This window comes from Dendroctonus ponderosae, unplaced genomic scaffold, assembly GCF_020466585.1.
Source record: "Dendroctonus ponderosae isolate FM_Combo_2020 unplaced genomic scaffold, Dpon_F_20191213v2 Dpon_F_20191213_21, whole genome shotgun sequence".
In the NCBI taxonomy this organism is placed as follows: domain Eukaryota; kingdom Metazoa; phylum Arthropoda; class Insecta; order Coleoptera; family Curculionidae; genus Dendroctonus; species Dendroctonus ponderosae.
This window is the reverse complement of record NW_026018276.1, coordinates 42,173-55,229: the sequence shown is the minus strand read 5'-3', so window position 1 is coordinate 55,229 and position 13,057 is coordinate 42,173. Positions and strand designations below refer to the sequence as shown.

The 13,057-nt window shown below is 33.8% G+C and overlaps 1 protein-coding gene across 2 annotated transcripts in view; it reads left to right on the top strand.

Annotated features, from left to right (window-relative positions):
- Positions 1-13,057, top strand: part of LOC125503637 (ankyrin-3-like) — a 71,820-nt gene that overhangs the window by 25,231 nt on the left and 33,532 nt on the right. For both annotated transcript variants that reach the window (XM_048664351.1, XM_048664352.1), the window contains exons 5-13: positions 8,544-8,645; positions 9,360-9,656; positions 9,728-9,883; positions 9,943-10,108; positions 10,183-10,343; positions 11,574-11,743; positions 12,078-12,184; positions 12,291-12,451; positions 12,699-12,902. In XM_048664351.1, coding sequence (XP_048520308.1) covers positions 8,544-8,645; positions 9,360-9,656; positions 9,728-9,883; positions 9,943-10,108; positions 10,183-10,343; positions 11,574-11,743; positions 12,078-12,184; positions 12,291-12,451; positions 12,699-12,902 — 1,524 coding nt within the window. The remainder of the gene's footprint in view (positions 1-8,543; positions 8,646-9,359; positions 9,657-9,727; positions 9,884-9,942; positions 10,109-10,182; positions 10,344-11,573; positions 11,744-12,077; positions 12,185-12,290; positions 12,452-12,698; positions 12,903-13,057) is intronic.

The following is a 13,057-nucleotide window of genomic DNA, read 5'->3' as shown; positions in this document are numbered from 1 at the left end:
ATTAGAAGGGGTTATTTTTATTTTAGGCATAGTAGGGTGAGTTGATATGAAACTAAGAGGGTTTTTAACTAATTTGTCAATGTGTTAACCTGTTAATACCCTGCTAAAATACGTATTTGTTCGGGTGTTGCAAACATTTTCCATATTGTGTTTTGGTTAAATTTGTCTTTATGGGCCAAGAGTTTTCATTTATGAGAACGTCGTCATAAACCTTTCTGGGTTCTAAAGTCAAAACACAATTAATACTTTATAATTTAAGACTGAATAAATGGTGTACGTGCTAAAGCTTTTGGTTGCTTTATGTAGATACCATTTAGAGTGAGATGTAGATACCATTTAGAGAGAGTGTTTTGTAGGTCATTTGTGGTCAGTCTAAATTTGATTGCGATATTTCGATGATAAAAAATCTAAGTATATAATTATCACCGACGATTCATGATCAATTTTTTTATACTTGCAATTTAAAAATATGTTGATATTTACACATTTATTTTTTCCTCAGGCAAAATTTCCCAATTCAGTAATTTTTTTTTGATTGAGTCAAAAAGTGATTATCGACATGAAAAAGTTACTTTTCTCGTCCTATTTAGTAAAGATACAATTTTCCTCTATTATATATAACTACACAATCTATTTTTCTTTTATAAGATGAAATTCTGATCTCTTGATTTAAAATTAAAATAATGATAAATAAATTTATTATTCTTTTGATTTCCTGATACGCCATAAAGCGACGATATTTAGTACTGATAGATTTCCAATTCGATAAGATCTTGCCAACACCAAAAAAATAATTTTTATCGTCATTGCATGCACAACAAATTCTTCTGTCAAGAGGATCAATTTGTCTTTAGGAGGCAAAAATTGCGAAACAACTTTTCCTCACCCAATAGCACCACATTATCTAAGCTCGCGGATGTCGATATTTATTCAAATTTCTGCTCAAAATTTCAAATCCTCATCATTCATAAAACAATGAAAACCATTTCAACAACTTGGCATCAGACGTAGAAAATTCATTTTGATTTATTAATTTTTCTGCTGTTCCTGAAAGTGGACCATGTACTTAACTGGAAAGTCAAGCATCGGATTTTTAAGCTAAGCATAGTTTTTCTCGTCAGACTCTTTCCATGTAGGATAAGCCACTTTCCATACAGGAAAAAAATCGAAACATGTTAAGATCAGAGGAATGCAGCGTGAATTGGCTGTAGTCCAAATTGCGTAAGAGGAAACATACACTTTTATATAATATCCGGTCAAAACATATTTTGCAGTTGGCTATTTGAATCAGTAGGATAACATCTACTAATTTCTAATTTCATTTTCTCAAATTGTTGGGAATTTGTTTTCGTCCTTTCAGGAGATATATTTCCACTCAAACACATAATTCATGGAGGAGTTCGACTTATTTATATTAACATTCTCCATTACTATTATGACTATATGAACATTTATTTTGGAAAAATACCCACTTTCTCGAATAAAAATATATTAAATTGGGTCAAACAGTTTAATTGGGTTAGTAGGCTTCCTGTCCCAACGGAACATTGATTTCATTAGATCTTGAAAGGGATACTTCTCTCGAGTATCCCTTCAATCACTTGAGGGGCTTGACAACACAAAAATGCGCATTCTTTTATAGGCAAGTAACTGAACTGCTGGATCGGAATTATTTTAATTTGATATTGTGCAAGTGCTAGTAAAGCAACTATCCCAGGTATAGGACGGACTAGTTTATTTGACTTTTCAACTCTGACCTTAAAATAAATGAATCCTGGACATGAGACGGTTCGATGTGCTAATTCAATGCGGAAAAATGCCGGCGTTTTGGTATTTTTAATTTATCGGGAACAGTTGATACAAATATTGATGCCCAGCAGTTCTAGTCTGCTGATATATTCAGGATTTGACTCAATTACATGAGCATTGTAGACTGGAATCTAAAATATGCAGGGTGGTTTTTTAAAATCTTGAAAAACTTAAATATTTCGGAAACGAGTAATCCGAGGAAAAATCCGTCAAAAAGTGAGAATAATTTATCTAAAATATTTTCTTCGATTTTGACCGGTGGCAGGTGCTTTTTTTAAATCTTGTATCGCTAAAATATTGCGAAAACGAGTGATCCGAGGAAAAAATGTTTCAAAAAAGAAGTTAATATCTGGGAGGGGGAAGTTTTTTTGAGTCACAAAAAAAACGCATACTTTGATGATGTTCTGTGTTGCGTAATTCATTTCTAAGAGCTATTTTCTCTATTTTTTATCTAAATTTTTTTATTTGGGCCCATAGTGCGCCATCTGTCAAAATCGAATAAAAGGGTTTAGATAAATTATTATCACTTTTCGACGTGCTATTCGAATCTCCAATAAAATGTTGTGGTTCCATTTGAAATTCTCAAGTTGGGCCCTGCCTAGCCAACAAGGTTAAAGTAGGCGTTGTTTTTCTGACACGAATAAACTCCCCCTCCCAGAAATTAACTTCTTACTCGAAACATTTTTTCCTCGGATCATCCGTTTCCGAAATATCTAAGTGTTTCAAGATAAAAAACCACCCTGTATAGGGGAAATTATTTACGTCATTAATAAATTATTTTCCATGTATTTGTAGTACCTACGTCGCGTTTATTATTATTTATTCTGGTTTTAACTGATTTTGGAAATTTTGGTTCATTTGTTTTGTTAATGTTTTACAGTTAATATGAACTTTAAGCGACATGGCAAACGCTATATGTGTTATAATAAGCAATTTAGACATTTATTTTTATATAGTTCTTTTTGGCAACAGCTCTAAAACTGAATATTGGATTTTGGATGCAAATGAATATTGATCACTTGATTTGAAATCTATATCGATCCATCTTTTCCCTTTCACAGAAATATCATATTGAAACAAGAACATTTTTGGTTACCAAAAATTGTCTCGTATGTAGGTTACATTCGAAGAATAAAAATTTTGAAAATGTTTAATACTTCTAGACATTAGGGATATCGGGAAAAGTCGGGATAATTAGTAAACTAGATTTCTAAGGAGCCACCAGAGAACCGATTTTGATTTTTTTAAAATGACTTTTAGACTACTTCATGCAATTTAATTATTTTTTCATACAATAAAAGTACATCATTGCTTTTAAAAATGACCCATGAAAACATTTTTAGCGTTTCGGTTTGCCTCGGATGGACTAGGTGGATCACAATAATAGTAAATTTAACCTTTTTTTAAACCTTAAACTAAAAAAAAACACGCTTGATTCATATCGATAAACAGAACGGTTTTCGAAGAAAACATATTTTAAATGTTTTTTAACGTCCTCTGTACAAATTTGAGATCATGCTCACATATTCCGGGACACCCTGCATAGGTGATTCATTAAAAATGGGAAATCCGGAAACTGAAAATCCTACACGTACAGCAGACAAATAGTAGCAATTGGCGCAATGATGCCTTATCCAAGGTTGATATTTTGGGAAAAACAGGGTGTTAAAATTCGTAGTTTTATTCGATTTTTTGCCATTATTTTCAAGATATCTTGGAATTTTAAATTTTGTGACGATAGGATTTTTCAGATGATGAATTTGATGCGTAGATGGTAGTAATATCTTTTCACCCCGTAAGTCTCACATCACATTCAGTTTAAAAATCATTTCATCATTATCAAATCATTTTTACACAAATTGAAAATTCTTGTTTCGTATCTAGATTTCGGCACGTTTTTGAGATAATGGATTCAACGAACACTAGGTTTTAATAACACGCGATTGTCTATGTAAAATATTAGAACATGTAAAATTCTTTACAATTGCTTAAAGTGATTGTTGAAAGTGACCATCATTGAAACTGATACACTTTACTCAGTGTTTTTTTACGAGACTTATTGGGATTGGTTCTGATTCCGTTGACAATGACTTGAATTTTTCCACAATTCATCACTCTAACCAATAGAATATTTGTAAGCTATATCTTTCATGTGAGGCCAAATTGAAAACTCCAGAGGATTGAAGTCCGGACTTTTGGGTGGCCAAGTATCCAAGTAGGCACGCACCAGCCGAGGAAAATGTGGTGGAGCTGCATCTTGCATAAACCACATTTATATTCGTAAATGAAGTGGAACATCCTCAAGCAACTCGGTCAAGTTTAGTTGAAGAAATTGAAAATGCAATTGGCTATTTAATTTGGAAGAAAGATCAAATGGTCCAACAAAAATTTTCAATTTCAAATTCAAGAAACTCTTAAAACTTCTGTTTTAAAGATTCATATTTTCATCTTATACATAGATGCATTTTCATGCGTTTTTTTTTGTCTATTTGAAGTTTGGCGTATTAATTTAGTAATTCAAAATAGAATGCGAAGTGTGCGAAGAACGTGAAGTTTTACATACGCGCTAATAAAATAATACCCAATCCATGCTGATGCTCCGATGACAATTTCCTAATATAGGACAAGGTAACGCGGAATGGATTAATTGAATTTAATGGAAAGTTCTCAACTAGCAATTTATTTCCAATCGGGAAAAAACCATCCGAAGTGCTCTATGGTAGACGCGCCGTCGCGACGCCGTTATTGACCGGTGACGTCGGAAGGTGTCGGCGAGCGCGTCGATTCAAACCATCTTACTACCCCCTAAACTTCATCTGGCTGTATCGGGTGAAAACGCGCGTCGTGTTGATTTGCCAGAAAATTTGTTGATTCTGATCTGTGATTTTTGGATGTCTCCAGACCAACTAGTTTAGTAGTCGAAAATTCGCGTGATCTAATCTTGTAGTGGCCTACGAGCTGACCTATTTTTGTGCATATAACGAAAAAATCTAGCTTTAATATTTTTGAGCCCTCTTCAAGACACTGTGAAAGGCATTTATAATTCATAAATCGTCACCCTGGAACTGCTTTAACCAGGGAAAAATGTGCTGGCGAGAATGACAGGTTGCTTTAAGCTTTTTCGAATGGTGAGTCCAGCTTCTTTTTTTAAACTAAATTCTTAAATTCAACACAGTTGTTACACTGAATTGAACCAAGATAATTCCAGAACACAATGTAATAAATGAAATAATACTAATAAATCAATCTGATATAAGGTCCCTAGTAATTCTATCCTGAGGCTGCCATGAGCAACTAGTAAAATCTGTCCCACTTCTTCTTCTTATATTCTAACTAATCTATATTTTTTTGTTCTTGCGGATGTTTTTGAAAGGTGAATGCGGTTTTCGAAAGTTAATTCAAGTTGGCCATTGGAGATTTTAAATTATCGTTCAATTTAATCTTCTAGAGCATTTCCTGATTACATTTTAGGAATTACCCATACCTTGACCAGTAACATTTTAATTTGTAAAAAATACATTTTCATTATAATATTTTAATAAACAGTCCAAATACTTCAATATGAAATTTTACTGAACGAAACTATGATGCTCCTTTTAGTTACATTCATATTGAATTTGGCATTTTGTACTGAATAACAATTATAGCGTTTCACAACATTTTTAACTGCATAAGACAGATACAAATTAGTATGAAAACTCGAAAGTTGCATTTGAAATAAAGACCATTATCTACAACAGAAATTACTAATAATTCCCTAAGATAACTTGAGGGAACTGATCCCATTCCTGTTTCTTCGATTTCGATGTAAATAACATTATTAATGCTAAGTTTCTGAATCTCTCGCAAATGAGATTATAATTAAGAAGTGTTTCTCGAATTTTAAGCTAATTATAATAAGAAGTCATTATCTTTGCCAACCTGCAATTTATCAATGTACAGGATTATTTTACTGATGAATTCAATGGCCAGTTTTACGCTTTCTTACCTATTTTGCACACTTAAAATCTGTTGTTTTTCAATATTAATTTTTGTCTCTTTCGTTGTCGGATCTTAGGAGCGATATAAGCTTTTAGGTCTCCAATCCATGCAACTTGTTACGTTTCACTTATTCAAAATATCTTGGTAAGAATTCAGAACTCGAAATATTTTATCGCTAAACTTTGTATATTTCAATTTGACCCATTGAATTATCCAGACCGGACGTCAATGGCCTTTTAATGGCTGGTGCATCTCGAACTGCAAGTGCATGGGGTGCATTTCGTATGAGACGAGGGTAACCAGTGCATGTGAAAAGAATATTATAAAGTGACACTATTGCGGCCCGATTTGTTGGTGATTCATATTATTTCACCCTATTGCTTAGGTTTTAATAAGGACATTTATATGCAGTTTCGTCTGGCAGGATTTATTGCAGTGAAGGCGTTTTCACTACAGTTCCTGATCTGTTTCGGTTATAATAGGATTTTTAATTCGATGCCGAAATAATAATTAAAGCATGTCGGTAATATTCTGCAACAATGCAACCGCTTTAAATAATTTACGTTCTTGAGTTACTTTACTCACAGTTTATGTTTTATTTCAATATCCTTATGCTTTAATGTGGGATAAAATAAAAAAGGAAATAAATGTGGGTTAGTGAAATTTATAACAAATCGACGATTCTTAACATGAGAATTCTACTACGCCACTGATAAATTGTAGGGATTGTCCACCCTTCGATGAATTTCAACCCTCAGGAAACTTCGTCAAAAGACAAGTGAATTTCGGTGTCTCCCCTATTATAAAAGTACCAGGTTGCCCTATATGTTTGTTTGTTGTTCAGCTGTAAATTAACATGTTGGATATTTAATATTTTGCTGTATAGGCCTTTTAGTAATTAGTCACTTAAATATTTTCATATAGTTTAATGAGAGGCCATAGCACCAAATTTTAGAAGGTATCTCAATTTCAACCATAGATTAAAGAGGTTTTCAGACGGTTACAACTTACTCAGCACTTATATACATTTTCTATAAATAACAAAAATTCTTCAATGAGTTTAGTAGTTGTTACACAACTAAATAATGAAGAAATTAGATGATAATGAAATTTGACGTTGGAGGGAAAAGAGAATATAAAAAAATTATAGCTGGCTGAATGAACAAGAGTTGAGCTTCTTATGCGATATACTTCACGGTGATAAAAGTTATAATTCATTTTGTATAAGCCATGTATAATAAACATCAGTGGTTAGTGATGAAGACATTTTGTAGGAAAGGATTAGAAATTGTCTCTTATTGCAAATGCAAAAACCAAATTTAATAGATTTTTATAATTAAACGTATAAAACATATCTAAGTGAAAATTTCTTGACCGATACAGAAATAGTTAAAAAAATATTTAAATTAAGGAAAAATTCAAGTATACAAATGTCTCATTTTCTAAATCTTGCGAAATAGATATTTCAAACGAACTGAAAAGTTTTGATAATTGCAAGAAAATAATATGTTAAAGTTTGTTAAGCGGTGTTGATTAAGTTAGATCTATTATACCTTTTTATAAGTGTCATAAGTATATTACTTTCGCTCAAGGTGCTCACTTATTCCCTAAAAATGTAAAAATATAACCCCACACCATCACATACAACACCCTGTATATCTGTAACATGACATAGTCATATTAAATGAAAACTTTACAGAATCAGGTGACTAAGTAATTATTTGAAGTAACCAAACCCTATTTATGCACTAATTTTAGACAGGTCGGCGCCCTTCGTGTTGTCCCAGGAAGGGTAGTCACGGAAAATAAAACCGATATAATTGTGGTCAGCTAAAACGCGATTGAACTATTAATTCGTTTATAAATAGTTATTGTATAATATGAGGTATGCGGTGGAATTATTAAGGTATTTGGATTATTAACGTCTAGACCCAGAAAATTAATTAGTTAAATAACACTGCCAGCAACGCGATAAGGCAACACTAGCAATTTTTGAGTATCAGTATTACTGACCTATTCTACTACATGATTTATTGCATATTTTTGAGTTTCTCTATATTATTTTAAATATTTTCTGTCTCTAACATTAATTATACGTGGACAATAATGTGTAATTTACCCCCTCTGGAATTATGAATCAAGTTCTCAATTTATTGATTTAAAGGCAACATCTAAATGGCATATTGTTTGTCCATTCGGCGAATTATCTGCTATTTTCATTTTCTAAATATATTGAAGTTCTATTCTAGGATAACCTTTGCCATTTCAATGCTTTTAATATAAAAGCATATCAATGCCCTTTGATGGAATTAAATCCAGAATTCTTTTATTCAAATTTTGTGCGCAAATTTTGCGTTTTATCAGCACTGCTGCTTTAAAAAAGTGTAGGCAAAGAGAAGCTTTCAATTTATGTGAGATATTTTTGCTAAAAGAAGTTTTCAAACACAGAAAAATCCGTTTGTTCTGATGTTGTTTACTGCATTTTATCTGATTCTTTTATGCAGTTACTAAGAATCGAAATATTTTTAGTTTCGCAAAGTTATCTATGGTACTATACCTATAGTTCACATCATTTAATCGGAAAATTTTTGGTTGTTTCCTAACTTTACAGCCAGCCAGTTATTCCATTTCTACGTTTATTTTCGATTGTAATTTAATCTGATGGTTGGGCCGAATATTCGCTTTGGGTATATGGACGCAATTGATCAAAGTGTATAATTCATTATTAACAAATACTTTTTTTATACTTTCAGTCTGACGGAAATACGTCTTTCCTGCGCGCCGCGCGCAATGGTCAACTGGACAAAGTTCTAGAGCATCTAAAATCAAATATCGACATTAACACCAGCAATGCAGTAAGTTTAAACTATTTTTAGATAAATCAGAACATTTCTAATACAATAGTTGAATGAAAAAAACGTAATCAACATTGTTCAGAGGTCGCCTCATTTTGTTTGGAACTAAACTGCTCAACAAATTGAACGCGGCACTGCCAATTTTTCCCTAATTTTGGAACCGGATAAATTTTGATTGCTTCTAGCGAAGCGTTGTTTAGCAGCATTTGTGTTCTGCTAGTCCATGTTGTGGTAAAAATGAAGCATCTCACATAAATATTCCACATGGTGACAAATAGAAAAAGTTCGACATGCTCTTATTTGACCACAAATAAACTTTTTTGGATCTCAACGACAAAAGATTAAAGATAAATCAAATACCTCGAAACGGTTTTTGAATTTTTCGGCCATCTCTTCTATTTATAGGGTGGTCTCAAAAAATTAACTTTTTGGTCTTGGCAGAGAAAGAGAGCTTGTGGAATTTTCAGCAATAGTGCACTTTCATTTGCCACCCTGTAGGAACTTTATTTGAAACACATTTTTCCATCAAAAACACGCACTAACTGAAAAAAAGTTGCACCAAATAGCGCTTCAAACAGAATTCAAATCGCTCTAAGCAGGCAGAACTTATACAGTTCCAAATAAGTCAAATTTTTGCGCGTAACGTCTATTTTGTTGAGCAGTTTACATCTAATTTCAAAAATTAAAATATTATATCAAACCCCTGTTCTTTAGAATGGCTTAAACGCGCTTCATCTTGCTTCAAAAGATGGCCACGTAGAAATAGTCAAAGAGCTACTGAAAAGAGGTGCGCTAGTCGATTCAGCAACCAAAAAAGGAAATACAGCGCTTCACATAGCTTCGCTAGCTGGCCAGGAGGAAGTCGTTAAGCTCTTGGTTCAGAACGGGGCAACTGTTAATGTACAAAGTCAAAATGGCTTTACTCCGCTTTACATGGCCGCTCAAGAAAACCACGATAACGTTGTTCGGTACTTGTTGGCAAATGGAGCCAATCAAAGCTTATCCACAGAGGTAAAGGTTTTTCAAGAGGAACAAGCAAAGATCAATTTTTACTTAGATGGTATGATTTGTTGTTCATATAGGATGGATTTACACCTCTTGCGGTCGCTATGCAGCAAGGGCATGATAAGGTAGTGACTGTGCTCTTAGAAAATGATACCAGAGGAAAAGTGCGACTTCCAGCTTTGCATATAGCAGCCAAGAAGGACGATGTGAAGGCAGCTAAGTTACTCTTGGAAGTAAGGAATTGATCATACTTGAGAAAATTGAGTGGACAAAACTATTTTTATTGTTACAGAACGAGCACAATCCAGATGTAACATCAAAATCCGGATTCACACCACTGCACATAGCTTCGCACTATGGCAATCAGAAAATAGCCAAACTCCTCGTTCAAAAAGGAGCCGATGTTAACTATGCAGCCAAACACAATATCACTCCTTTACATGTGGCCGCCAAGTGGGGTAAGTTTTTGCATGTCATAACACTTTCTTAATTGGTTCCGTAATTGAATATCCCATTTGTGTGTTTGCTTTAGGTAAATCAAATATGGTGGCACTCCTACTTGAAAATGGAGCAACAATTGAGGCGAAGACAAGGGACGGATTGACACCATTACATTGTGCAGCAAGGAGTGGACATGAGCAAGTTGTTGATATGTTGCTGGAGAAGGAGGCGCCTATTAGCTCGAAGACAAAGGTAAACTTTATATGCTTTTAATTATTTAGTATGTGATATTAAATACAAATGCCCATGGAAAACGTGTTTCAATTGGCTAGTGAAGTAAATATTTACTGTCATGTGAGGTAGAAGGAGGGCAAACGCATTTAAGGGGCAGGTGAATATTTGAGTTTAAATATCATTCTCTCCTCACAATTATATCTGATCAAAATTCAAAGGGCATAGACATTTATCAACAAACTACAACTTTGAATATCATTGTGCAATTCAAATAGCAAATTAACGATAATTCAATCAATCGTTAATGTAGACTTAACTACAGAACAGGTCCCGATGTTTACACGTACCTACAGCTGGGCAACAGTAAAACTTCGTTAGAAGCGCAAGCAAAAATTCAATACTAAGTAAACAAACCCGAACGATATCAAAACGCTAATGAATACAAAATGATAAGTACAGTTTAAAAAGTCACCAGATTCTGTGTCTTTCACCTACAGTAAGAGTTAGGGCAAGTGCTATTTTCACTACGTAGAATAGCAAAAAAATAAATAAGAAAAAATTAATATGCAAATTATAAAAAACACTGATATGTGTGCCTTTCACCTAGCGCCCTACTAAACTTTCAGCTGTTGTTATCTATTTTGGACGTAATGAAGGAATGGTCAAAATGACCTTAAACTTGCCACTGTTTGCTGATTTGGCAAATTTTCTAGTTTTTAAAGTTTACCTTCTAAGTTCCATCCTTCAGCTTCTGTGACTTATTTGACGGAAGTAATCGAAAAGAAAACTAATATGCAATGGCTGCTTTGGCCTAAAAATTCCGAATTTTAGTTAAATGTGTATTTAAAACTGCTCTATGTATGTGGTAGAAAAAAAAATCAGAGCACTGTTAAATTAAATTATAAAACTACTTCCGCCGTTATCTGAAAGTGTGAATCAAAGTGCTATCAATTGTACTGATAACATCCAGAATAAAAAAAATTACACACTTAAATCTGATAATGGATAGTCTGAGTATATTTGTTCCTCCGCAGAATCAGTTAAAAATCATTATTTTATACTTGAAATTCAATACTCATTACTATGCCGTTGAGATACAAATATGTATGATAGATTCTGATTAATTTAAATGAGTTCAAACCTTTATATCTTATCCTTACTTAATTACTTATTTTGGATGAAAATTAGTATTACATTTTGTGAAATAGCATGGAAAACTTTTTTAAATGGATCTTTTCTTTGGTTCAGAATGGTCTCGCGCCTCTTCACATGGCAGCTCAAGGTGATCATGTTGATGCGGCCCGGATTCTACTATATCATCGAGCTCCTGTTGATGAAGTTACTGTTGATTACCTGACGGCTCTTCACGTTGCTGCACATTGCGGTCACGTGAGAGTTGCTAAACTGCTTTTAGATAGGTAAGAAACTTCTAAATATTTTTTGTGTATTTCAAGGGTTTTTCCAACAATCGGCTTTTTGAGATATCAGAGTTTTCAATAGAAACCTAGGTAATTTTTGGATCCACAATGGGACACTATCTATTCCAAATTAGCGGGTTTGGGCCTATAGGCCCTAGTCAGTGGTTATTTTAAATAATTAGCTGAACTTTTCTAGTGTAGTAAAGTGTACAATATTCCTTTTTCAACAGATTATACGATTAGAGCTTTGTTACCTTTGTGTATTTTATCAACGTTTATTTGCAAACATTATTTTTTGAAATGTAATTTCTGATTTATGATAATGATATTACAGACAAGCTGACGCAAATGCAAGAGCTTTAAACGGTTTTACGCCCCTTCACATAGCATGTAAGAAGAATCGGATAAAGGTGGTGGAGTTACTATTGAAGCATGGGGCAAGTAAGTGAATACTCTGTTTCTTAGAGTATGAAAAAATAACTATTTATATATGATTTTGGAACATTTTTTGGTAACTTATTATTGTAACCAATTCGCGTATTTTCAGGCATTGGTGCAACTACCGAATCAGGTTTGACGCCTCTGCATGTAGCCAGTTTTATGGGGTGTATGAATATAGTTATATATCTACTTCAACATGACGCTAATCCTGATGCACCTACCATCAGAGGAGAAACTCCTTTGCATTTGGCAGCAAGAGCAAATCAGGTAGCTAATTTATAACAGTTAATTCTAAATGTGTGAGTGGGAAGGTAACTTTCTAAACTGTTCACATGGATCGCGCAATTTCTGTTTAGTTTTTAATAATGCAATTCTTTGCTGATTATACAGTTTAAAGCAAGAATTTCAAAAACACAGCACCATAGTCTGATGAAGTTATGCACTTTACGTGCTGACGACAGATCGTTAGATAATGTAACTCTTAAACCGGCTTAAAATGTTATATTTGTTTCAGACTGATATAATTAGAATCCTTCTCCGGAATGGAGCTCAAGTAGACGCAAGAGCTCGAGAACAACAAACACCGCTACACATTGCATCGCGGCTTGGAAACGTGGACATTGTTATGCTACTTCTGCAGCATGGTTCCAAAGTGGACAACGCCACCAAAGACATGTACACAGCGTTGCACATAGCGGCAAAAGAGGGCCAAGACGAGGTAAAGGGTGTTTTAGATGAAAAAAGTGTAAAGCATATTCGTTGGGGGAACGTTGTAGAGTACTGGGAGGCTAGGAGTAAAGAATATCTAATCTAGCTAACGTTTTAGTTTTATGATGGAGTGCATGACTGGGCGTGTCTTAGAGTCTTTAACGT